The sequence below is a fragment of the Meriones unguiculatus genome, chromosome 16 (assembly GCF_030254825.1).
Source record: "Meriones unguiculatus strain TT.TT164.6M chromosome 16, Bangor_MerUng_6.1, whole genome shotgun sequence".
Taxonomy (NCBI): domain Eukaryota; kingdom Metazoa; phylum Chordata; class Mammalia; order Rodentia; family Muridae; genus Meriones; species Meriones unguiculatus.
In genome coordinates this window covers 30,288,293-30,313,621 of record NC_083363.1, presented here as the reverse complement: position 1 = coordinate 30,313,621, position 25,329 = coordinate 30,288,293, and the positions used below count along the sequence as shown (strand labels likewise).

Here is a 25,329-nt window from a genome sequence, read left to right as displayed (position 1 = left end):
TAGCTCAGGCTGGCCTTGTATTCTTCATGTAGCTAAGGATCACCTTGACCCTTGTGCTTCTACTTCTCAAGAGTTGGCTTTAGGGGGCTGGAGAGACAGCTCAGAGGTTAAGAGCACTGGCTGCTCTTCCAGAGGTCCTGAGTTCAGTTCCCAGCACCCACATGGTGGCTCACAGCCATCGATAGCGAGATCTGGTGCCCTCTTCTGGCTTGCAGGTGAACATGCAGACAGAATACTGTATAAGTAATAAATAAATAAATCTTTAAAAAAAAAAAAAAAGAGTTGGCTTTACCGGAATATGCCGCCACAGCCAGCCTGTGAGGTACCGGGGGTTGAATCCTTGCATGCCAGGTGAGCACTCTGCTAACTGAGCTACATCTGCATACATCCCTCTACAGTGACAATAGAGAGGCCCCAGGGTCCCCATTTCTGAGAAACTTCTTTTGTTTGTTTTCCTTTTTCTTTCTTTCTTTCTTTCTTTCTTTCTTTCTTTTTCTTTCTTTTCTTTTTTTTTTTCTTTTTTTGCGTTTTTGAGACAGGGCTTTTCTGTGCAGCCCTAGCTATCATGTAACTCATTCTGTAGACCAGGCTGGCCTCAGACTCAGAGATGCCCCCTGCCTCTGCCTCGCTGAACATACTTATACACACACACATACTCATATTCGCGGAATTTTTAAAAAATTAAAAATGTATTCAAGAAAGGAAACCCCAGGTTCTGTGTTGATTGACTGCTTCAGATTCTAAGCCAGAAACTTGAGTGACGACATTAAAGGCATGCACTACCACACCCAGCTTTATTTATTTATTTAGGTAAAAAACTTATCTTTAAAGATTTATTTAATGAATTTATTTTCTGTGTGTGTGCGCGTGCGTGTGTGCCTAAGTAAGTTTCTGCACACGTGAGCATGCGGGCGCCTGCAGAAGACAGAAGATTGTGTCTGAGTCCCTGGACCTGGTGTTTCAGGCAGTTGTGAGCTGCCTGCTGTGAGTGCTGGGAACCAAACCCCTGCCCTTTCCAAGATCAGTCAGCCCAGAGGGTCTCTTTTGGATGCAATGGACTAGAAAGAGTGGGTGGAAAATGTCTTATGATGGCATGAGCTAGTCCAACTCGGAGCACAAATGCACAGATGCAGGCTCACACCCACCTCACTCCTGCACCTGGCTTCCTCTGCACAGCCCTCTCTTCTTCTTTTGTTCCAAGATGGCCCTACTGCTTGGGCTCCATGAGGGCGTCTTCATTGGGGCACTGGGGTCTGGTTGAGGTTACACCCGAACTGGGTGGGTGGGGCAGGCCAGGGACAGGAGATGCATGCCTCTGCATGTCTCCACAGCACAGCCACACCTTCTCTGGAGCAGGGAGGCAAAGATGTCCGTGTGGTCCCGCTTTCCTCTCTTTGTCCCCGCCGGAGAGGACAATCAGGCTTGCTAAGTCTTCTGCAGCCTCTGCCCTACTTAGCCTTGTGCTGAACGACAGCCTGGGACCCTTGCCACCATCACAGCCGAGCAGAGATAAGGGAAAGCAGTGAATTGGTGACTAGAGCAGCAGTGAGGGCAATTGGGCCTATCTTGGTCCCAACTGTGAATCTTTACAAACTTTCTCCTTTCCATGCCAGAGAGCAGGGCCCCATAGAGCCTATGATCTACCAGAGTCCTTTCCTCTTCCTCAAGGATTGAGATTTGCAGAGACCCAAGCTCTCTTGCTTTGTCCCCAGGAGGCCCTGCAGGATCTGGTGGTAGCAGCAGGAGGCAGTGAGGGGGGAACTCTGGGAAGGGGTGGTTTGAATGAAGCAGGCCTAGCCCAGCCTAGGTGCCCTTAGGTGAGGGGAGCACTGAGTTTGGCGACTGGGTGGCAGAGAAGTGAGAACCCTATGTCAAACTCGGATAGTCAAAGTCCAAAGAATCTAATCACAGCCCAGGATAAGGAGCAGGATCCGGACCTGACCCCAAAGCCCCAAGCTAAACATTGATAGTGAGCCCAGGACAATCTGGCCTGGCCTCTGCCTTGCCACTGCCCCCCAGTGAACCCTCAGCTGAGTGGCCCTACCAGGCTTGCTTGGGTCTGTATGGATGTGCCTGGCTCTTTCTGAACTTAGGGAGTGCTTGTGGTGGACCCCCGGGGCGTGATGGGGCTTTTCCTAGGAGAAGACTACAGAGCCTGGGTGAGAAACCTGACAAGAATGGGAAGCCACACAACTCTGGCTCCATGCCAGGTGGGAAACTGACGCTTGCAGCAGGCAGGGGACTGATGGCCTCAGAGGGTCTTCATGTCCCACATAGGGACAGCAAAAAGGAAGGGTTCACGGCCTCAGGTGACCCCGTAGGTGCTCTGACTGAAGCTTCCCCTTGAGCAGATTGTGAGGGGACCTGCTTTCATCTGAGTAGAGATTCTCCCACCCCCTTTCTTTCTAGAGTAGCTGAAGCTGAGACCCTGAGGCTCATGAGGCTCTCTCAGGGCCCCATAGCGTTGCTACCCCAGTCTCTAAAGTCCAAAGTGTCCCAGGTCACCCTCCGAGAGCAGAGATCAGGTTGGAGGCGTAGGCTGCTGCTGTAGAGCCCCGACAGAGGCAAGTCTGGCCTCCAGGACAGGGAGGGGGTGGCCTGCTCAGCTCCTAGACATTAGGTCCGCAGAGGGCCTGCTCTGCAGCCTCTGCCCCCGGGATGGTCACACTGTCAAGGGTTTGTGCTTTGGGCCTCTTGCTGGGATCACTCCCTCCTCTCCCACTTCAGGAAGTGAGCCCTTGTCCCCATCCCAAGCTCTCCACGACTTTTCCTTCCCTCTACCCGCATCCTCTTTCCCATAGCAGTGGCTGGGCATCCACCGTCAGGGTCCCATTAGGTTTACAGCCAGACTGAAATCTGGAGGTTGGGGAGTCGGCAGATCTGATCCTGGGGGGGGGGGCTACTTCCGGGTCTGTAGATTGGCATCCTTTTGTAGCAGACTGCACCGAGTCTTCGAAGGCACTAATCCATTCACGAGGGCGCCACCCTGCTGACTAACACCTCTTGGAGGCCCCTTCTCCTCATGCCATCCCAATGGAGGGCAGGGTGTCAATACAGAGACTGGAGGGCCACAGACGTTCAGTCCACAACATCTCCTGCTTTCTGCCTCCTCTCCAGCCCCTCCTCGGCCCCCGTTGTCCACCCAGCAGCAGGATCCGCTCTGTTACAACATCTGCTCAGGACCCTCTGAAAGCGTCCTATCGCTCTCAGATAAAGGCACCCGGCCCTGGCCTGCAAGGCCCTCATGTCCTGTTTCTGTCCCGTCTCAAGCACAGCTCATGGCTCCCTGCAACACCTTTCTGTCTTTCCTGGCCCTTCTTTGGCTCTTCCACGAATTCTTACCCCAGGGCCTTTGCACTTGAAATTCCCCCTGCTTGAAACTTCCTTCAGATATCCCGCAGCCTGTGCCTTGTCACTCACATCTCTGTTCCAATCTAACCTCCCAGAGGCCATCTGCGACGGTGGAATGCAGGACTGTGAGGACGAGGTGTCATTAGTCCCCATCACGACAGGGTCCCCAGCATAGTGTCTGGCATACTAGCGGGTAGATGCTTCATAAATAGTTTGTTGGAATGATGGACGGATGAGGACTCAGACAGCCCCGAACCCCAAGCCTCCTCACCACACACAGCCTGGCTGCCTCAGGCCATTTTCAGGGACACAGATCCCTACTCCATAGACCGGAGAGGAAAGTCACCTCCACTTTCCTCCTCCACCTCAAGCTCTTCTTCTCAGCCCCTCCCCACCTCCTTCTTTGCTCTCAGACAGTCCAGGCTCCCCCGCCCCACCCCCCCATGACCCTTCAGCCCACCCACACCCTTCTCTCCTTCCCCAAATCTACAAGATCAGGGTCCACCTCCTTCAGGAACGTCCAGGTATCAGCTGGCTGTTGCTAGGAAACCACAACAAGGTTAAGCTCATGCTGTGTGTCAAGTAACCTCTGGGAATTTATGTGTGTGTTCTGTGTGTGCGTGTGTGTGCATAAGTACACGCGCATATGTGTGAGGGTAGGTACACATGTGTGTGCTTGTTGCCTCATAGGTGGCTTCCTTAATTTTATTTATTTATTTATTTATTTTTTGTCCATGTCAATGTCCAGGGTCTCTTTCTGAACTTGGAGCTTACTGACACAGCTTGAATGACTGGCCGGCAAACTCCAGACCCCTGTGCCTGCCTCCCTGGCACTGGGATTATAGCGTGCCACTGCACTTGTCTCTTTGTGTAATGGCTAGGGCTTCTCACGTTGATGACACAGCCAGTGTGTTCACCCACTCAGCCATCTCCTCTGTCCCTGTGTGCATTTCCTCGTTTTACTCATAGCAGCGTTCTAGGTATCAATCGTTCCCCGTAAGGCTGGTAGAAGCAGATTCAGAGTGGTCTCGGGCACACCTGAGGTCCCATAGCTATCAGACATGAGCACATAGCCCATATTCTTGTCCTTTTAAAGCTCTGCTTCTCCACCTAGACAAAAGCTTTTGGGAGCTTGACGCTTCGTTAGGGCTCAGCTCACACAATCCAGATTTTGTATCCTGGACGGCCAATGTTTACTTGGGAAATCAAGGCCACTGTTCCTGTGTAAACTGGGCCTCACCCCCACCCCATGTATCAATGTGTTGATCTGTTCCTAGGCAAAGGGAGACAGGAAGCTCCAGGAACACCTTGGTACCTCTTCCCAACCCCCACTCTTCGGGCTGCTGTGCTCCAGCCAGAGCCTCCGCTGCTCCTACCACTGCCGGTCTGCTCCAGCCTGGTGCACACAGTCCAGAGGAAACCAGCGTTTTCAGAGATCACATTCTTTCCCCCAGGCAGCTGGGAGACTTGAGAACTAATATCTCCGTGCCTCCATCTTTCTGGGACTACCTACCTGGAGGGAAACCAGGACAGGTTGAAGAGCGGCAGGTGGAAGGAAGCAACAGGGAGGGTCTTCGCCCAGTCCCCCAAGGGGCCACAGCTCCTGGCTAACGGGACAGAACTGAAGAAGGGGACAGGGAAGAAGCAGCCACCTAGGTCACAGGTCCAGTGGGAGTTCCACGTCCTGCGCTGTTCAAAACACAGAGATCACAGGAATAACACGCCCCCTCTGACACAGGAGGGATGCTCTTGACCCCTCGACTTCCCGAGTCCTCTCCAGGGGGCGCTTCTGCCAGCACAGTCCATCCTAGAGAAATGGGGCCCAGAGAGGGGTTCTACCCAAACAACAAGGCAAGAGACAGAGGAGATGCTGCAGTGACCAGGGTGCTTTCCTGCTGATCTCAGCAATAAAAAGCAATAAGCCGAGGGAGTGGGGTGCTGAAGCCCAGCTCTCCTGAGCCAGCCCCTGAGGAGAACCTCTCCCCAGCCCTTTTCTGAAATCCAAGTCCCCATCCCTAGTGTCCTGTCAGCTACATGCCCACAGCAAGAACTGGTGCCACTCAATCCCCGGGCATGCTCAGAGCTGAGAGGGAATACACCTGGGTTCGTGAACCATTCAGAGTTTGATTTGCCAAAAACTCCCACGCTGGGGGAGGAGGCTGGAGACAAGGTATGTGGCAGGTGTTTATGTAGAAAAATATGTGGAGGTTCCAGGCCAGGGTTGAGCTCCCAAGAACCAGTAACAAACGAAATGAACATTTACAGTCTGTGTTAGTGGAATTGCAGTGTCTAGAATAGGGCAATGACTGGATGGATGTTAAGTGAAGGCCAGGCCTGGGTGCTGCTCTTGGCCATGGCTCAGATAAGAGTTCAGAGGGTATGCTGGGAAGAATCAAATGCAGACGTGAATAACACCAGTCATTAAGAATTTACTGAGCACTTGCCTGTGAACCAGTTGCACGGTTGGGAGGACATTTTCTTATTTGACTCTTGCAGTAATTCCTGGAGGGAGGGACTGTCATTATCCCTACGTGACAGATGAAGAAACAGATGACAAATGGCCAGATGGTGCCACCAAGTCTCAGGGATCAGCACCCTTGGTCATGTGCAGGCTGGGTGGAGAGGAGAGCGGATTCTGAGCTGGTAATCCTGTCACCCTGAAGGGCTTAAACAGACTGAATAACAGACTGGTGAAGGGACCATGGAGGACACATACGGGCTGTGATTCCCTCTAGTTTTGACGATTAATCCACTTCTTAAGATTCACTTTTATGGGGCTGGAAAAATGGCTCAGTGGTCAGGGGCACTGACTGCTCTCCCAGAGGACCTGGCTTCAATTCCCATCACCCACATGGCAGCTCACAACTGCCTCTAACTCCAAGATCTGACACCCTCACACAGTTACACATTTGGGCAAAACACCAGCACACATAAAATAAGAACAAAAAAGTAAAAAGATTTGCTTTTATGTATGTACTTGCAAGTCCATGGTATGTGCACCTGTGTCCACAGAGGTGGGGAAGAAGGTGCCGGATCCCCCGGAGCTGTAGCCGAAGGCATGCGTGAGCTGACCAACATGGATGCTGGGAACTGAACTTGGCTTTGCTGCATGAGCAGGATGTGTAACCGCCAAGCCGTCTCCCAGGAACAAATACCCCTGGGCCGGGGTTTTCCAGAGCCCTGGCCCAGCTCTTCTCCGCTGCAGACCGCCATGGCTTTTCTGGAGGCCCAGCAGCCTTTATGGTGACCTCCTTCACCTCTGGGTAGGGTTTCACATTAAGGTGCCAGTCAGAGCACCCAGCTTTCATGATCCTTTAACCTGACCTGACCTGACCTGAGGTCCTCCCACCCACGAGGAGGAGAAAGCAGGGCAGGTGAGGTCAAGCCTCCCACACACCTGCCCCAGCCCCTCCCATGGACAGAAGGAGCTGCCTCTGAGGATGTCCAAGAGTGTAGGAACAGGGCGGACCTGTGGGTGTTGGATAGGCTTGGGAGGAGCAGGGTCACTGGGTCGTTAAGGCAAGATCCTGGCATTCCAAAGGACTTCCAAGTGGGGGCACTGGAATGTGGTTCTACTGAGAATAGAGCCATTTGGGCAGGGGGAGCGGCGGGCAGTCAGGTCAGGCCTGGCCCAGAGCAGGGGTGGGATGGGGTGGGAAGGACACACGACTGGCATCCAGCCCCAGTACAAGCCATTAATTAACTCCTAGCCTGAGGTGAGTCTCTTCACCTGCTGCTGTTTCCTCCTGGCCAGGATGATAACAAAACCTGCCCAGTGAGGCCTGACAGAGATAAATGGCCTCTCCCTCTGTGGAAAGCCGCTGTGTGTATATTTGGTGAGGCCTTGTTATTACACAGGGGTGGGTTTGGGAAGGGCCTCTCCGGTCTGACCTGAAATGTCACTCACAGACAGGATGCTGGATCCTGTCCTTTCCTGAGGGAAGCCCAGGGGTCCAGCAGTGCCTGCTTCTAAAGAAGAAATGGGAGTTTCTCAGCCACTAATGTTGGCTAACGATCTTTGGACAACATGGCTGATTCTATCTAAGCTCCCAGCCCTGCCTTATGTGGGACAGGTCCCAACACAAGAGCAGCTGTTACCCTCCCAGGCACTGCGCCCGCCCACCCTCCCATCCATCCCTTCCTGTAGGAAAGCTGTCCACTCACACTGTACCCTCTCTCTGGGCTAGGAAAATTCCTATAGTTGATGTGAGTCAGAGGCAGAGGGGCGAGGGGAAGGCTGAGGGGCCCATTGGGCTGGGATCCAATTCTTGGGGCCTGTGTTTCAGGCTTTCTTACTAATGCAATGGTGACTTGTTCTGGGGGGACCCAGGGAATCAGAGCAGCCTTTGGGATCAAGAGAATAAGTGTCTATAAAAGAATGGAGAAAGCCTGAAATTGGGGGGGGGCTCAAGAGTAGGGACAACTGCTCATTGCTGTTCTCAGGAACAGCTGAGCTTTTTGGTTTTGAGACAGGATCTTACTCTATAGTCGTAGCTGGGCTGGAATTTGCTATGCAGTAAACTCAAGAGTTTAGAGATCCACTTGCGTCTACCTCCAAAGTGCTGGCACTAAACATGCATGCTTGAGATCTGCCTACTTTCAGAATCCTGTTCATCATCTGACTGGCTACTTGTCGCATTGGCTCCATGTCTTCCAGGTTCATAGTGAACTGATGCTCTACCGTGCAGAGAGTTGGGGAGCCAGGGACAGAATCTGGCCTCTCAACAATAGCAACCCTCTGTCCAGCCCCTTGGCAATGTCTGTCCTCAGCATGAAGGAGTCTGGAGGACTAGGTGTAGTTCCACTTAGTACGCATCCATTCCCACAAGGGTAGAGGGAGAGAAAAAGAGGGTGAGAAAGAGACAGTGGAGGAGAGGGGAGGGAGCCAGCCAGCCAGCGTGGACCTGTAACTCTTGAAGTATGGCTAGGATCCTAAGCTCTGATCTTGGCATAGCCACACCTGCCTCTGCCCTAGGGCCCCCAACCTCGCTTGGCCTTCCTGTGTGCAGACATAAGCCCTCTTGGCTAGAGGCCACAAGAAGTAACGGGGGTATGCACTGGAAGACCTGGGGACAGCACCGGACTGCCTCAGGAAGCCGTAGGAGCCAGTAGCACCCTCCACAGTGCTGAACTGAGCCTGTTCAGCAGAGGGTCATCCCCTGGCTCTGAGGTCAACAGGCAGAAGAAGGGTCGGTCTGCTGCCAGCAGTTCCTGGGTAAGGCAGCCGTCATCTTTTATCCTGCTGGGCTCCACTTGAGAGGCCTCCCCAGTCCTGCTGGGACCAGTCCCCTTTGTCCATTTTAGAAAGTGTAGGTGACATCATATTACTCTCAATCTAATTTCCACTCGGAAGAGGCCCAGAAGATGAGGCCAGACGGTGGCAGAAACTGGTGAGCCCCATCCTGGGCTGTTGCCTTGATGGAAAGGCACACATGTTCCCTGCACAAGACAGGGGGCTGGCACGCACCAAGTGCCCAGAGAAAAGCCTGGCTATGTCTTGGCAACCTGGCTCTCATCTTCACTCAGGCCCCAGAGGCTCGAAGGGTCCCTTAGATCAAAAGGAGAGGAGGCACCAAGGGCACTGAGAGGGAGACTGGGGTCCCTGCCACAAGAGGGCACCAAGTGGCCCGAGTGTAGATGGGGCCTGGGCAGGAGGCCTGCTGGGCCTGCCCGGCTTGAGGTAGGGGGAGGCCCCTGGGTGCTCTGTCCTGGGCAGTCGTCTAGGAAAGCCCTAAATGATGAGTTGGAAAGCTAGTCAGACATGCATGGTTTTCCTTTGGCTGGTTGTGGGATGATAGCAAAATCCTGTGTGAAGGTTCTGGCCTGCGCGATCTGGCTGCGGTTGCTGAGGACAGCCTGTGGTCCACCTTTAGGCCAACACATTAAGCCCCCAGGGCTTGCCCGCAGGGGCTTCACAGTCTTGTGAGGCAGCTCCCTCCCATTTCCGGCCCACTGCAGCCTGTGAGGAGAACGTCACTTCGCAGGGCAGCTCGCCTTCCAGGCTCTTTCTGCATCTGAGCTCCCAGGTCAGCAGACGCAAAAGACCGTCCACCCCTGGCAACTCTGAAGTTTTAAAAAAGAAATGACCACAGACTTCCAACCACCTGGAACTGACCGAGAATGAAGCCCCTATCTCTGTCACGCCAGACCCTGCCAGGGAATACTGCATACAAGTTAGCACTCACTGAGCCAGAATTTAAAAATAATTATATTAATAATAAATATGTTAAGTTACATTTAAAACAATAAATAGAAAAATAAACTGATAAATAAAACCAACAGGTACAAAATGTTTCAAAACTCCAACCAAAAAAAAAAAAAAAAGGAAAATAATCGGAAAAAAGAAAACACATACACACACAGACAGCTGACAGACTAGACAAACGGACATTAGGAAGGGTGCGAAATGCAACCTGGGGAACCCTTCACAGTTTACACCATGGCTCCCTCCTCTCCGGCTCACCCTCTCCTCTCCCCAGCTTGGGGAACTGGACACTCAGTTGGGGACTCCAGCAATGCAGGGGAACAGCTGGCCCCTCCCAGTGTCCTCTGCAAAGCTGGGCTGGTGGGTGAGGAGGAGGTCTCCCTGCTGTAGGCAGGCAGGCGGAGGTCCAGGGCTACAGAGGCAGGTCGGTGCTGTTGTGCCGCGTCTTCCTCACAGTGCCATCATCTCGGGGCAGAGCCCTCTGCAGGTTGGACATGGCCACGGTTTTCTTGAGGTCAATCACGGCATAGGAGTCTGAGCTGCGAGCAGGGTGCGGGGTGGGCCCGGGAGCTCCAGACACCGAGGGGTTCTGGGGGCCCTTGGAACGGCCTGTGCCCCATCCCTTGAGCTCCACCTGGATGTAGTTGAGCTGCCGTGGGGGCTCAGGGCCCGGCCGGCGGAAATCAAAGTTGAAGACCCTGGGAGAGCCTCGGCGGCGGCGGGTCAATGGGACGGGGAAGCTGCTGTGGCTACGGGCGGAGGCCCGGGTGCTGGTGGGTTTCTGCAGTGGGGTTTCATCCTCCTCACCATCAGGGAAGCCATTGGAGGACGGCGTGAGCCCATCCCTGGAGTCCCCGTCATCCCCGGCCTCCCCGCCCAGCGGCTGACCTTGGCTTTCCCACACGGGGGGAAGCGGGGGCAGGTTCTCATAGTGCAGCAGGGCCGCCCGGCGATGAGCCAGGCCGCCCCACCCTGGCTCCTCCGGGCTCAGTCTCCAGCCAGCCCCTTGGCGCAGGCCCCCGCTGACATTCTCATAGGTGCATTTGGGCTGGGCCAGGCACTCTGAAGGGCCCTCATTGTTGTTGTTGTGGTGGGGAGGGTCGTGCATGCTGGGGCAGAGGCTCTGGCACTTCTTCACCTGTCGGTGAACAGGGGTAGGGCCCAAAACAAACTTGACCTGCCCGGGCTGCAAGAACACCTGTGGGTCCCGCTGGTTGGAACCCCGTGTCTGTGGTGGGAAGGGTGCCCCCTCAGGCAGTGGCTGCAGGCAGTGGCGACTCCTGCGGTGGTCCTCTTCGCCGGTTGGTGTGTTGACATAGGTGTGGGACTGCAGGGGCAAAGGGGGCAAAGACGTCAAGGGAAACAAGTGGGTTCAAGGGGAGTGCAGAGGGACAGAACTAAAGACGACAGAAAAAGAGGGTAAGAGCTTCCTCCACACCTCTCAACCCACCGCCACCCTTCTGGGGGTGGGGAGAGGCCCTGCTGAGTTTTGCCCCCTTCTCACCAGCTTTCCTAGGTCCCATGCCACCCAGAGTGTGGCCCACCACGTGTGCACCTGCTCATCCGAGGCAATGAGGGTATGGGTGGACTCTTCCCCAAGCGAGGCGTGTCGCAGGCTGCTTGTGGAGGGTCGGCGGGGAGCAGAGAACCGTGGGCCCTCTCCAGGGCAGCCAGGGAAGCCATTGGAGAAGCTGGAGACGGTGTAGCCTAGAGGTGGGTCCAGGGAAGCAGCCAAGGTGAAGGGTATCATTTGCAATCACATGCACACATTCGCGGGTGCCCTGCAACTCCTCTAATGGCAGGCAAGATACTCTCAAGGCCCCCATTATAACTAACCACTGAACTAGCAGCCCCATTCTCTTTTCTCTCTGCATCCACACCTTGCCCTGCCTTTTGATGCCACCCTGAGGCTGACCCAACCTTCAACCCTATCACAAACTTACTTACACACTGAAGGCACACCTGTCACCCTGGACCTTTCCATGACCCCAGTCAAGCTCTGCCAGGGAGCACCAGGGAACCTCCACAGACACAGGGGCAGTTTTGACCCCTTCTGTCTCTCACAGAGCTGGGCAGGGAACGCAGAGCAATAAGCAGCTGTGTAGTCTGACTCAGTGACCCTTCAAGCGCACACAGTGGGAACCTCCTCATAGGCATGGCCAGAGATGGCTGCACCAGCGAGCCAGGAGAGGTGTATGCTGTGTGTGACCCAGCCCAGTAGACGGAAGGAAGCAAAAAGCTCCAGACTGCCGTTTCTATGGCAACCCAACATCTTCCTGTCTGCTCCCCAACCATTAGTAGACCTACAGCCCAGGACTCTGCAGCTCCGGCTTGAGTCACCCAGCCGGCCCTGCTCAGAACTGATCCATCCTCAGGAATGCTTCTGATGACGGGCGGACGTCCAGGAAGGCTGGCTCGGCCCAGCCGTCCCCCACCTGCCAGCTTGATGAGTGCCTCGAGTGGTCTACTCACCGGCAGGCTGTGGGGGCCCCCGAGGGAGGTCGAGCTCTGGGGGGTGGCTGTTCCGTGTGATGATGACTGGCTCCTCCATCACGTTGATACTGTTGCACTGCATGAGGTCCTGTAGCAGGTTGAAGATCTCCTCAGCCCGTGAGCACTTGAAAGCGAAGATCCCTGGAGAAGGTGAAGAAGCAGTGAGGTTCTTCCCACCCCCGGAAATGTCCCTGAACTCCAGTCCCATACTGGCAGAGGGCAGGCGTGCCTCTCCTTTCCGGAGCATTCTTCCCAGAGGCATTCCAGAATCCCAGCGACACTGGAGGTGGCGGAGGGTAAGGGGAGAGCTCAAGGCACCTGGAACCCTACACTACCTACAACTATCATCGCAAGTCCTGGCACTGCAGCCATATTCCGAGGTACAGCTGCTGTCATAAGTATACGTGCTTTCTGGGGTGAGGGGAAAACCATGGATAATTGCCTCCATCTTCCTATACCTATTACTCGTGTTCCTCAGACCAAAAAGAAAAAAGAAAAAAAAAAAAAAACTTCATCCAGGGTGTAGTCAACTCTACACAATGGCTTTTTAAGGACAGATGAGTTTGACCTACTCCCTGATCATTCACAGAATATACAGTCCAAAGGCTTGCCAGAAAGCAAAGGCCTCCTGTCTCTGCTCATGGTCCCTCACAGAGCTTGGGTTCGGATGCACAGAGAAAAGCTGTACAGAGATGAAGAGAGACACAGCAAGGCAGTCCTGTGGCTCCTGCATGTAGTCGGCCTTTAAGCCCTTCCGAATCCAGTCTGTCCTTAAAGTGGCAGGACTGGCCTGAACATCTGGAACTCCTGGCTCTGAAGATGCCGGGCCTGGGGCTGGAATGTGGGATTCAGGGGAAGCTCTGGGGATACCTTGTACACACATCCACACCAAAGACACATTACCAGGTCTGGTGCCACACACCCATAGTTAGTCACCAAGTTCAAGGCTAGCCTGAGCTACCCATGAAAATCCTGTCTTGAAAAACCAGGGTGCGTGTCTGGGGTGGGGGGAATCTGTGGTACAATATTTTCCTAGAGTGGACAAAGCCCCGGGCTTAACCCCCAGCGCCACACCCACACAACAATAAGTACAATTAAACTGGAATGTGGACAATGATGTACAGTTACCCATTAGCCCTAGTGTAGGGTAACTGAAGTTTATAGCTACAGAACGAGAAAGATGGGGGTAGAAAAAAGCTCTTGTGGCAGGATATGTAAAAGCTGGAAAAGGCAAGAAGGGCAGAAATGGTGCAATCTGGTACTTGGGAGCAGAGGAGAATCACCTGAGTGTGAGGCCAGTCAGGAACACATAAAACAAGACCATCTCAAAGTAGGTGGGGTGGGGGAGAGAAGGAGGAGGAGGAAGAGAAGAAGAAAGGGAGGAAGGGAGGAAGGTGGGTTCAGAAAAAGCCTAGCCTCGGAAGGATCCCTGAACTGGGAGCTTGGACAACCCTCTCAGGTGCCAAGTGCAGGTCAACCTCAGAGGAGCAAAGCTGCCTCTGCCTCATGCCTCTGCTTACACGTGATGCTTGAGGGAAGAGGTGCATGGAAGAAAAGGCCCTTCAGCAATCAGCTGGGGACACTCATTGCTTCGTTGCTGTCTTAGAGATATCAAGCTCCTCCACCTCTGTCTGTCTGCAGCACAATCCCAAGAAGAAGTTCCTGTGCTGAGCACATCTGGCCCTAACAGGCAAGCCCACACACACCTCATGTCCTAATCTCAACCTCGTGAGCAACCTGCCAGCCCCTGACCTCTGGTTGCAGGGGGCACACGGGGAAGTGGTACACTCCACTGCCCACAGGTGATGGTGGACAAAGGTCAGGCTTTTGAGGGTTAATCTGTATATGAGAGACCCAAGCTCCTGCTTCCCCAAATCTCTACCCAAGCTGCTCCGCTCGGAGTGGTCAGTCTTCTCCTATGCATGGGGCCCAGGGCGTATGACCTGGCAGCTCAGAGGTTCTTGTCCTACTTCAGGAGCAGTAAGGACCCTGAAACCATGGCAACAGTGGGAAGAGTTGTTTGCTCTGCTAGGTAGACTCTGGCCTAGGAGCACTGGCTCCTTCCATGGACTGTGCAACAAGTGCTCCCACAGAGGCATCCAGGAAGAACCGCGGTGACGAGGGAGTGGAAGAGATTGGTCCGGGTCCACTTGATTCTCAACTAACATGCTGTGGGCCCGGGGCTAAGACCCATCCCTGCTCTGGGCAGCAAACACTACCAAGTCTGACGTCTCATGGTAGGATATTAAGGGCCGCTCTTCAAATCTGTAACAAACTCATGTGCTGTCCTAGGGGCGGGGCTCGTGCTCACCCTGGCCGGTCTGACAGCGGCGGCCACTCTCGAAGGAGAAGAGGTTGGAGTCGTAGCCGTAGCGCCGAAGGCAGAGGTAGGGCCAGCGGACAGCCTCCCGCTGGCGCAGGTGCAGTACCAGCTCGCTCTGCGTCAGCTCCATCACCCCTGAGCCCAGCTCCACCCCTTCGTCATCCACATTTGTCACCTGTAGGGAGAGGGGACACCAATCAAGAGAGAAGCCAGGGACCCTGGCCACAGTGTCGTGTAGAGCTATAGCCAGGAGACTTGGTTGCTCCTAGCTGTACCAAAGGTACTACTGAATGCCAAAGGGTCCCTCGGGTCACACAGAGCAGTGCCATGGGTCATGATCATTCTCTAAGAAAGTCTCTGCTATGAGCCTCAGCTCTGTCGTTTGTGCAGACAAGAAAAAGGTTAAATGCTGACCTTCGAGGACTTCCTGGGGCTCAACAGCCAAAGGCCAAATAACAACATGGAAGGGTTTAACTGTTAATTCAAAATCTAAAGACTTGATAACAGGCCCAAGGCAGAACAAGTCCAGCTACCCTCCAACCCCCAACTGTGCCAGCTTGCTGAGGGCTCCCTCTCCAGTCAGGCCTGAGAAACAGTGGCCCAGACAAACCCCAGCGTGAGGAGAAGGCGCCGCCTATGGGATGGAGGGAGCTTAGCTTCATGAGACACCAACTCAGAACTCCCTATGTCCTACGAATGCTCTATTTTAAATACACTATTCTTGGTAGTAAGAGAGAGGAAAACAAAGAAAAGAACAACCGAAAATAAAAAACAAGGGTTAGGTTGTTTTCCACATACAGCACCTCAGAGGCCAAGAGCAAGGATAAGGAGCCTTGATGAGCCCACAACCACAGCCTGTCATTTTCCTTCCCTAGAGGTACTGGAGGCCTAAACTCAAGAGGCTGTCGGAAGAAGCTCTGGGTACCTTGAACTTGGTAGGGTGGTTGTGTGGTACGCTGTCTCTGTCCAGGCAGCTACAGCAGCTCCCCATGGTGTCAGAGCAGCCTATCCGCCCTAGGAAAAGACAAGGGATGAGCAGCTCACCAGCAACCCCGCCAGCTAGCTCTGCTCTGAACGGAGCGCTGCACTGTGACACGTCGTCTGTCTAAGAGGTTGCATGACACAGACACGCCCTGAGGGGATTCTCTTGTAATCCATAGCCAAACACACTTAGGATAAACATTAATGCAGGTTAGAATGAGTTAAGGATTCCTCAGCTGGGGAACGGCAAGCTTCTCAGAGGTTAACATTCAATCTGGCCCCTGACAAGCACACAGGATTTTGACCCATGGAGTGATATGGACAGGTCTTGGGCTGGAAAAGCACCATGGGTAACAGGGTGCTGGGAGTGGCTGCTTCAGTTGTGTGACAGCAAAAACACTGACACTTGGGTGTCCCAGATACCTTCTCGTTCCTTTCTGTTTTCCTCATTTTTCACCATACCCTTTCTACTCCAACCACATTCTCTTTCCTCCCTCGCCTCCACCCAATATTCACCGGAAATTAGTATTTCTGATGTTCTCTTCACGTGAACTGTTGCTACATTATGGTCATGAAACACACTTAATGACCAAACACTAGAACTCACAGAGACCCTCTTGTCTCTGCTTCCCAAGTGCCAGGAGTAAAGGTGCATACCGTATTTCTTCACTGAGAAAAACAAAACAAAACAAACAAACAAACAACAACAACAACCAAACAATGGTAGGGCTGAGCACGTAGCTCAGTGGTAGATACTTGATGAGGAGCCAGATTCCATTCCTAGCACTCCAAAACTAAAACCAGCAAAATGCTGTGTTTTCTTCCCACAGGCCAAAGCAGAGATAAGGGAGCTTCCTAGCTCTTCCCTTCAGGATACTGGTAATCGGATGACATGTCACAAGAGACAGGTTTCTGCCTTAATATGGAGAGGACACCACCCAGACCTTTGTGACCTAAGGGAATGAGAGACACATGGACAGATCCCAACCAGAGGTTTTGTTGTTGTTGTTTTGTTTTCAATCTTGGAAATCCAACCCAGTGCTTTACACTTGCTACATGAGTGCTCTGCTCTACACGCCTAAGGCCCCAACCAGGAGTTTTAAGAGGTTCACTTTGCTGCAAAAACAAAACCAAAAAAAACCCACCAGGAGTGGATTATCCAGGTCCATGTGCTCCTGCTTCAGAAGCTTGAACAAGACAGCAGCTTGCTGCCTACATCCCTCCCACGCTAAGAAACTCTTCAAAAGGGACACCTGGCCCCAGTTCTTACCTCACCCGGGCCATTGGGGAGCTGAGCATGGGACGGACATGGGGAAGGAGTCCCACTTTATTCTCCCTGTCCTTGGCGGGGTGTCATGGCAGAGAAGTCGCCTGGATCCCTGTGGGTCACACGTGGGGCTCACCTAGCACAGGAGACAGAGGCCATACATTAATGGAGACCTAACCCTCAACCCCTACTTTCTATGAAACAGACCTTCTATCTGTGTCCCACCCGAATGGATCTGGTCTAGGTCCTAGCGGGTTGGAAAGAACAATGAACAAAACAAGACTGTGGATGAAAGAACCACAAATTCTCAGCCCCGAAACATACTTTCTAGGACCAAAGACAATCACCTCTGAGATGCCCAGTACCCTCAATTCACAACCCTCATTGGAACCCCCTTTGAATCCTGGTATAAACGCCACTCAGAACATCATCCAGCCAAGTGGTGGTGCCTTTAATCCCAGGTCTTGGGAGGCAGAGGCAGGTGGAGCTCTTGAGTTCAAGGCCAGCCTGGTCCACAGAGCCAAGGCTAACCACACACACGCAAAACAAGAACAACGAAACAAATACAAACAAAACCCCCCAAAACTAAAACCAATCACCTGACCTTTGCAGAGAATTTTAGCTTTACAAAAAGCTTTTTTCTTCAGAAGAACAATGTAACAATATGCTAGATCAGCAGGAGCACCAGTTTATGATTCTGGAAACCAACATTTTAGAATGTTTTCTTGCTATGATATAGCAGGGTGGGGGGTGGGGCCGTCATTCTCCCTTCACCATCTGTAACTCCCGCCCCTAGTTTTTTGTTTTGTTTTGTTTTGTTTTTTTGAGAAAACATCTGTCAACTACAGGAGATATAGCTGAAATAATTTCTACAAGCAGACATTCATTTGAAAGCTGTACAGACTTTCTGTTCCTAGTGTCAGAAAGGGCAACTATAACAAGAGGTAAATTTTCAGATCATCTGAGCCCTAGGTAGATGAATCAACAAACCAGGACTCTGAAGAAATCCCACCTTCCTGGTCCAGGAAAACAGTACTCCCCAGGGTCCTCCAAAGCCCTGCATCCTTGCCCAACTCTTAGGCTCTGAAAGAAGTGTGTGCAGGCTAAAAGCAGGTATTGAAAAAGCTATGGGGCCTTCAACTTTCAACATGGAGCTGGGAAGGGGTGTGAAGTCAACAGCACTGGATGCAAGATGGGGGAGGGGTTGTATCTCTTCAACTCCCCCCTTTTTCTCTGAGCCATCAAACACATTATCGGGTCATCGTGGAGCGGGATTGGGGAGGGCTACGTGGAGCGGGATTGGGGAGGCCATGTCTCAGGTAGTTTAGGATTGGGGCCGGGCATTATTAGATGGAGGTACAAGGTCTGAAAAATGTATACGAAGCATTGGAAGAAGATGGGCTGAAGAAAGAATGAAAAGGCTGGGGGATTTCAGGACGGCGACTGCGGAAGCCTCTGGGCCACTGGGGGAGAACGATGTGACTGTGGGCGTTTCAGAGGGTTGGGAGAGTAAGTGAGGGGGTTCTGCCCGATTCGGAAGACCCGAAGGTGTAACTAGGGGGAGGGGAATGGGTGGGGTCTGGGAGACGAAAGGCTGAAACTGGTAACGGGAGATTTTCTAGATACCCAGACGGAACGCGGAGGTCGCCGCCGCGCTCCGAGCCTGGATCCCCGCCCCCAACCCCCGGGTCCGCCGCTAGCCCGCTCGCTCGGGGCTTTCTAGGGTAGGAGCGGAGACTGCGGCGCGGCACGACGCGGCCTCGGTAGAGCCGCCTGCTCCCCGCCCCGCCGCGCCCCGACTCACATCGCCCCGCGGCCCGGGCGGCGCCGGGCCCCGCTCCCGGGTCCCGCTGCAGCAGCCGCCGCCCGCCCGCAGCTAAGGCCTCCCCGCCCCGCCCCGCCCCGCGCCCGCGGGGTCGGAGGTCGCCGGCTGCACCAACGAGACGCTGCGGGCGGGCCGACCCGAGTCGGGGCCACCGGCACGCAGCCTAGAAGGTCCCTTTGGAGGACTTTGCAGTCGGGGACAGAGAGCATGCGCAGACGCCAGAGGGCGCTCGGAGCCGGTGACTGGGGCTCCTGAGGGGCGTGGCCTGTCTCCAGAAGGGGCCGGGCGTGGAGGGGCGGGGCGGCCCACAGAGGTTGGAACGATCGCTTGAGAAGAAGACACTCGTGAAAGACAGCAGAGTGGAGCTGAGGAGACTGAAGCCGGGCAGGACTCGGAATCCAGGAGGGGAAGTGGCGAGGGACCGCTGGGGACAAAGGGGAAGGGCTAGAGAGGCCCCCGGAGGGTGCGGGGCTGAAGCTGGGGGCGGACCGAGCTTCAGCGGCTGACCGGTGGCGCCGCGAGTGGCCAAGTCCCCCAGTGCCTGCGCCCTCCCTGCCCTGAGACCCACGAGCCCTTTGCTCTGTCTGAGGGCCTGGGGGCGTGGCCGACGGGGACTCTTTCTTAGGCTGTGCGGGCGCTGGCGCTTAGCCACGCCGAGACCCTTGGGGATCTACTCCTAAACCAATAGCTAGCTAGACAGGGACCCCAGGCAAACTCGGCGAGCACACGTTGAGCCTCAGCCTTGCGGGTGGATCGGTAAAGTTCTAGGAAAACTTTGGGGCTCTGCCGAGAGGCCCCTCTCCGTTCCCTCTGCCTCAGGACGCCTCCCCATGTCTACTGCGCTTCAGTCCCTAGGGCCTCTCTCGGACTCGTTCTTCCAAGAACAGGTGTTAGGGTAGGTCGACCGACTCCCCGAGCCAGTGTTGGGTCTGTTCTTACCTGAAAGGAGACAGGAGGGGAATTGTGGGAAGAAACCAGCATGTTAATAAGATGGGGACCAATGGTAGCTGGAGATGAATTAGGTTGCCCTGGGGTGGGGGACAGGAGGGGTGTCGGGTAGAGGTCTGTTTTTTGATAGTTATGTCTCTGCTGGACAGCTCATGCAAACTAGAACTAATCAGGCAGCGGGTACATGTCCCCTTCTGAGGCCTCAGAACCGCTCCCCCACTTCTTGTTGCATGGAGCAGAAACAGTGCTGCTAAGGGTGTGGCTGTTTCTAGCCCTGAGTGTGGACAATCCATCCTGGCCACCTTCCACAGGAAGCCTGACCTGAGGGACAGAACAGGAAGGAAGCAGGTGGGTGTGGAGCCAGGAAGGAGGGAAGGGTGGCGCTGGATATTTGAAAGGGGACTGAGGAGGTGCTTGGAGTTGGGAGTTAGCTTATAACTCATGGTTATAAGCTAAACCTGCACACTGCCCCAAAACCCAGGGACTCACTGTTGGTCCTTCTGAGCCCAGCTGCTGTCAGACCATCCCAGCTCTGCTCTGAGGTAGGCTACCTCCTAAAACTTTCTTAGCCTTCTAGTTTGATCATTAGTCAGAGGCTTGTTTGTTTTCAACTGTAAAACAGGTTAGGAGAAACTGTCTTAATGGGCTGTAAGAATGGACCATGTTATGGAATGTTCTAGGATATTCACTGACACTGAATAAATGCAAATTTTGCTCTGGCTGTCCCCACCCCACACAACCCCACCCTTCACCTAGAATGTTCATACATGGACCCTGTTCTCTCTGGTTCCATTTCCTCTTGCTCAGTAGCCTGTGACCTCTGAGAGAGCAGGGCCCATCTTTTCTCTACTTCAGTAGTTAGTCCCACCCAAAGACACTGTAACCCCATCTTGACTATGGCTGAAGAGGTGTGCTGGGACTATCCACTAAAACTGCTGCTGTAAAGCTGTGTGTGGTGGTGCATACCTTGGATCTCAGCACTTTGGAGGGAGAGGCTGGAGGATCAGGAGTTCAAGGACAGCCTTGGCTCTATGAGACTGTCTCAAAAAAAAAACAAGCTGCTATAAAGGCAGGTGGTATAGTAGAGTGGAAGAGGTCTTACCATGTTTGTGAGAGGCTACTGGCTCCATCCAAGACAGAATGAATGAATGAACACAAAATTTTCCTGGACCCTTGAGGCATTTAAACTAGATGGTTTCCTGGGTGCTATGGGGTTTGGGACCACTGGCTAGGTTTCCTTTGAGAACTCAGGGAAGGGAGAACTGGAAAAGGCCAGAGAAGCTGAGGAGGTGAGGAGACCTTCAACCAGGCCCCCAAACGACATAGCTGGAAATGTGCAGGCTGAGTAGGGTTTGGTGAGGAGGCAGGGCCTGGGGAAGGGTGCCCTGAGGAGCCCAGAAAGACTGAGGCGAGTGGGAGAGGTCTAGCCTGCCTAGAGGCTCATGGGAGAGCAAAATGGTTTCTTCCACTGTTGCCCCCTCTTCTACTCCATCCCAACTTTGTAAGGAAGCTCCAAGATTTTGAACTTCATAAACTCAGGGGCTAAAAGGTCTGACTCTTCCATTTGTCAGCTGTTTGACCTTGGGTATATATCAGTGCTCTCTGGGGCCCAGTCTGGCCATCTGTAAAACGGGGACAGTGCTACCCTAAGTCACCTGGCTGTTGGCAAGACTGAGATGGTGTTTATAAAGCACTTTGCATTGTCTGGCATACTGGAAAGGCTTACTGAATGAGGTGTTCTTGTTTTGTTTTGTTCTTTCAGGCAGACTGTCACCAATGTCAGTTCAGAATTCTGACTGGTCCCTCCAACAGGACAATCCTATCTTCAGGGAGCCAGATCCACCAGTCAACTCAGACAGTGACTCAGGCCACCAGCCAGTGGAGGACTCTGAGGAAACCTCTGCTCAGGTTTTAGGAGCCCCACTCTTTCTGAGACCACTGTGGTCTCATCCTCTGGTCCTCACCAACCAGGAGATAGTTTGCATTTCTCTTTCCATTAAAACAAAACCTTTATTAGTCAGGTGTGATGGCACACAGTTAGTTCCAGTACTCAGTGGCAGGCAGATCTCTTTGAGTTCAAGGCCAGCCTGGTCTATATATTGAATATCAAGTTCCAGGCCAATGCCCCCCCCCCCCTTTATTTTGTGTGTGCATATGCATGTGCAAACATGCATGTTTCTGTGCCACAACACGTGTGGAGGTTAGAGGACAACCTGAGTCAGCTTGCCATGGGTCCTAGGGATCAAGCTTAGACTTAGTAAAAAGTGGATGTGCCTGCTGAGCCATCTTGCCCACTTTGAGACAAGATCTTGCTATGCAGCTCTGAACCTTCAGTCCTCCTACCTCAACCTCTGGGATTACAGGGATTCACAGCCCCTGAGCTTTGCCACTTTGTAGACCCTTTCTCTTTTCAGGAATTGGGGTTTTGACTTGAAATTCATTCCTGAAACACACAGTACCTCTCCTAGGTCTAGCCTGTGTTGTAGAGATGAGAGGGACTTTGGCCTCAGGGAGCAAGTGAATGGTAGAGTTTCAAATATATGGACTGGTGTTGGGGGTTCCTTCCAGGCAGGCCACAGATCAGGGTGGACCTTACTTATTGAAGACCTGGAAGGGTTTTGTCCCATGTGGAGAGGGATGCTGAGAAGCTGCTGTAGATTGGGGGAGTGGTGATAAGGATAAGAGAAGGTAAAAGGAAAACCTAGCCCACCTCTTTTCCTCCTGTGTCTTTCCTCAGGCTCCTCCATGCTTGAGCTTGGGACCACCTTGCCTGGATATCAACCAAACTTCAGACTGGCCTGGGTTTCGGACCCTCCTGCAACAACTTCCTCCACAGGACAGTGATGTGGGTTTCCCCTCTCTCCTTCTTCCCTCCCTTTCCCCACATGGTTACTGTGTGGAAAGAGTCTTGGTCTAGAATTCAGGGGGTATGGCTAAAAGGCCCAGCTCTGCCACTAGCTGGTGGAAGCCATTCCCCCTAGCCTGAGTTTCCGCACCTAATAACGGGCATGGTAATATCTGCTCTGCGTATCACAATGCTCAAGGGCAAATGGGAAAATGGATGTGAACCGTGAACAGCAGTTGAAATCAAGAATGGAATGCACAGATGTAGAAATATGATCGTTTAGTATTTATTGAAGCCCCACCATGTACAGCCTAAAGGCTTACAGTTCATTAGGGGAGGCAAGACAGTCTGTAAAGCAGAGAAAACAACCGCAGGTGGTTCTGAGACGTAGCTTAATGGGAACAAGAGCCAAGCTATGTGGTGACGGTACTAAGTGTTGTGGGACCCTGAGTGATGGCCATTTCCATGGGCAGCAGAATGAACCCAAGGCATATGAATGGCATGCTCGTCCCTCTCTTGAGCATGTATGCTTTTCTCTCCCAAGGTTCTACCTCCCTGTGACCCAGCATCTAAGCCTTAGAGAACTTTTCAATCCTAGTGGTGTTCTTGAGATTAGAACATTGTTAGTCCCAGCACTCAGTGGCAGGGGCAGGCAGATCTGAGTTCCAGGCCACCTGGGGCTACAGAGAGAGAGAGAGAGAGAGAGAGAGAGACCCTGTCTCAACATCCCCGCCCCCAACTTTGTTTATTTAGTGTGTGGGGACCTGTTTCAGCAGGAGCGCTACTGTCTGGCCCTAGGGGAGGAGGAACTGGCCCAACTTCGACTCTTCTGTGCCCAGCGGAAGCAGAAATCCCTGGGACAGGGGGTGCTCTGTCTGCTGCCTCCCAAGCCTGAAGGACACACCTGTGAAAAGGTGGGGAACAGCTCTGTCTGCTGCCTCCCTGTTCCATCCCTGAGCCTTTCCCTTCCTCTACCCCTCGCTCTCTCCCTTCTGCAGAAGGGGCCTTGGGGAGTTTTGTTGAGAAATGGTTTCAGGATCAGACTTGGTAAATGTTAGACAAGAATGGAAGCTGGGTTTTGGGGGTTGGCAGCCTCGCTGGTGGAGATGGGCGCAGTACAAGAACAGTCAGATTGGGAGTTGTGCTGGAAGAGCCAGAGCTGAGGCCGTTCAGATGCTGACCAGCTCAGCCCTGCTTGGCAGTGCAAGAAGCTGCTGAACCCAGGAGAGTGCGGTGTGTTCGCGGCCAGGGCTGGTGAGCGGTGCTTCTGGCACAGAGCCTGCTTTGCCTGCCAGGCCTGTGGCCAAGCCCTGATAAACCTCATCTACTTCTACCACAACGGGCACCTGTACTGTGGCCGTCATCACGCAGAGCTGCTACGTCCCCGATGTCCGGCTTGTGACCAGGTAGAGCGCTAAGAGGAGACATTGGGGGAAGTCTTTCCTGGGGCCAACACTGCAGGAACAGGGAACACCCCCTCAGGCTGCAGGCTCTTCTAGGTGAAGTGGGCAAGCGGTGGCAGAACTAGGAACCAGCTAGGGCCACCCTGTTTCCTTGTGCCATGGGCATGTGGGGCCAGCTGCCTTTATTTACCTCTGCTTCCCCTCGGTGCAAGCAGAGGTCCTTAAATTAGTTTGGACTCCGAGCGTTTCTGGATTCTTCAATAGATATTTATCTCATCACTATGCCAGATGATCAATGCTGTGCTTGCCCATGCTTGAAGGACCTTAACATCGACAGGAAAGATAGTACTGAACCTTGGCCTGCGAGTCAGGGAAGCTCTGGGGTCCAAATTCTAGTTATGCCACCTGCTACACGCTAGGATCCGCCAAAAGCCAAGCACCCTCCCTGAGTCCAAGAGTGACAAAGTACTTCAAATCGGAATACCTGTGGGCAAGTTTAACGTTAATGGGTATAAGGTATGGTTACTGAATGGGTGAATGAATGAATGAGTGAATGAATGAACAAATCAATCGTTTTCCTCTCCCTCGCCCAGCTGATCTTCTCCCAGCGCTGCACTGAGGCCGAGGGACGGCGCTGGCACGAGAACCACTTCTGCTGCCAAGACTGCGCCGGGCCCCTGGGTGGGGGACATTACGCCCTGCCGGGAGGCAGCCCATGCTGCCCCAGCTGCTTCAGGAGCCGCTACAGAAGCGCAGGCTCCAGCTCAGTAGACGCCCTGGAAGGGCAAGCGTCCCTTGGTAAAGGAGGGGACGGTGCAGATCTAAAGGGAAGGGGGCGGCGCCTTAGGCTTAGCTTACAAGGGGCTAATTTCCCGGGCCAGAACCCCACGCCCATCCCCACGAAGGCTGCCCTACCCGCTCCGGCAGCGACCCGTCCGCCCACCGCAACCCCCAGACGCGAGCATCGGGGCCCCCCGCAGCTCTCACCGCGCGTCCCTGGCCTGCGCGTTCCAAAGGCCTCCTGAACCCACCCGGCGGGGCTGCGGCGCCGACGCGCTCCCGGGAGGGGGACGCGGTCGCCCACTGGTGGACGGAGGCGGGGGCCCCTGGGGCAGACTGGCGGCGGCGGTGGCGCGCACGGCACAGCCCGGGGCGGGGCGGGAGGCCGCACGCAACCCTTGGCCCGCCCCTTGCACAGGGACTTGGGGGCTCTGAGATGGGCATTTCCGACCCGTTTGCAACAGGGGAAGAAGGACCGGGTCCGGGCGTCGGCTGGAACCGTGCCTCCTCGCATGACAAGATCACCTCCCGAGCTGCGCTTCCCTCTGCAGGCGCCAGCCTCACCTTGGAAACCCCGAGCGGGGAGTCCGGAAGGCCGGAGAGAGACGCTCCGCGGGCACCCGGAAACCCCAGAGAGGACAGCCCCTGCCCCACCTGCTCCTCTTCCTCAGAGTCGGAACCCGAAGGCTTTTTCTTCGGCCAGCGCCTTCCAGGCCCCTGGGAGACCCCCGGACACCTCCGAGCGGGAGACGGAGGCATGTCCAGGAAGCACTGCACCGTTTGTTAGTGGCGCGGCCGGAAGATCGGGGCGGTGGGACGGGGGGCCTGTGGAGCGGGTGAACAGGGCTGTGCTGTGGGAAGACCCGGACTGAAGGCGGCCAGGCACGTGGGGCCGTCGTCCGCTCTGC

The 25,329-nt window shown here is 54.1% G+C and overlaps 2 protein-coding genes across 10 annotated transcripts; one reads left to right on the top strand and one right to left on the bottom strand.

Annotated features, from left to right (window-relative positions):
* Positions 1-9,541: 9,541 nt before the first annotated feature.
* Frs3 (fibroblast growth factor receptor substrate 3) lies at positions 9,542-24,886 on the bottom strand. Of its 2 annotated transcripts, none has more exons than XM_021639966.2 (7): positions 24,629-24,886; positions 16,624-16,756; positions 15,298-15,386; positions 14,361-14,547; positions 12,029-12,190; positions 11,112-11,263; positions 9,542-10,883 (listed from the first exon to the last, which is right to left on the bottom strand). In XM_021639966.2, the coding sequence occupies exons 3-7, from the start codon at positions 15,361-15,363 to the stop codon at positions 9,969-9,971; spliced, it is 1,482 nt and encodes a 493-aa protein (XP_021495641.1). In that variant the 5' UTR covers positions 15,364-15,386; positions 16,624-16,756; positions 24,629-24,886; the 3' UTR covers positions 9,542-9,968. The 2 variants fall into 2 exon arrangements, with proteins under 2 accessions (XP_021495641.1, XP_021495640.1); XM_021639965.2 differs by lacking the exon at positions 24,629-24,886 and adding an exon at positions 18,425-18,545.
* Prickle4 (prickle planar cell polarity protein 4) lies at positions 18,712-25,208 on the top strand. Of its 8 annotated transcripts, none has more exons than XM_060369587.1 (8): positions 18,737-19,741; positions 19,875-19,935; positions 21,156-21,301; positions 22,131-22,238; positions 23,012-23,152; positions 23,441-23,644; positions 24,235-24,439; positions 24,886-25,208. In XM_060369587.1, exons 3-8 carry the CDS (start codon positions 21,170-21,172, stop codon positions 25,206-25,208), a joined length of 1,113 nt encoding a protein of 370 aa, XP_060225570.1. In that variant the 5' UTR covers positions 18,737-19,741; positions 19,875-19,935; positions 21,156-21,169. The 8 variants fall into 8 exon arrangements, with proteins under 8 accessions (XP_060225572.1, XP_060225568.1, XP_060225569.1 ...); XM_021639968.2 differs by lacking the exon at positions 19,875-19,935 and having other exon boundaries at positions 18,739-19,340; positions 19,543-19,741; XM_021639969.2 differs by lacking the exon at positions 19,875-19,935 and having other exon boundaries at positions 19,324-19,340; positions 19,633-19,741.
* The last annotated feature ends 121 nt before the right edge of the window (positions 25,209-25,329 follow it).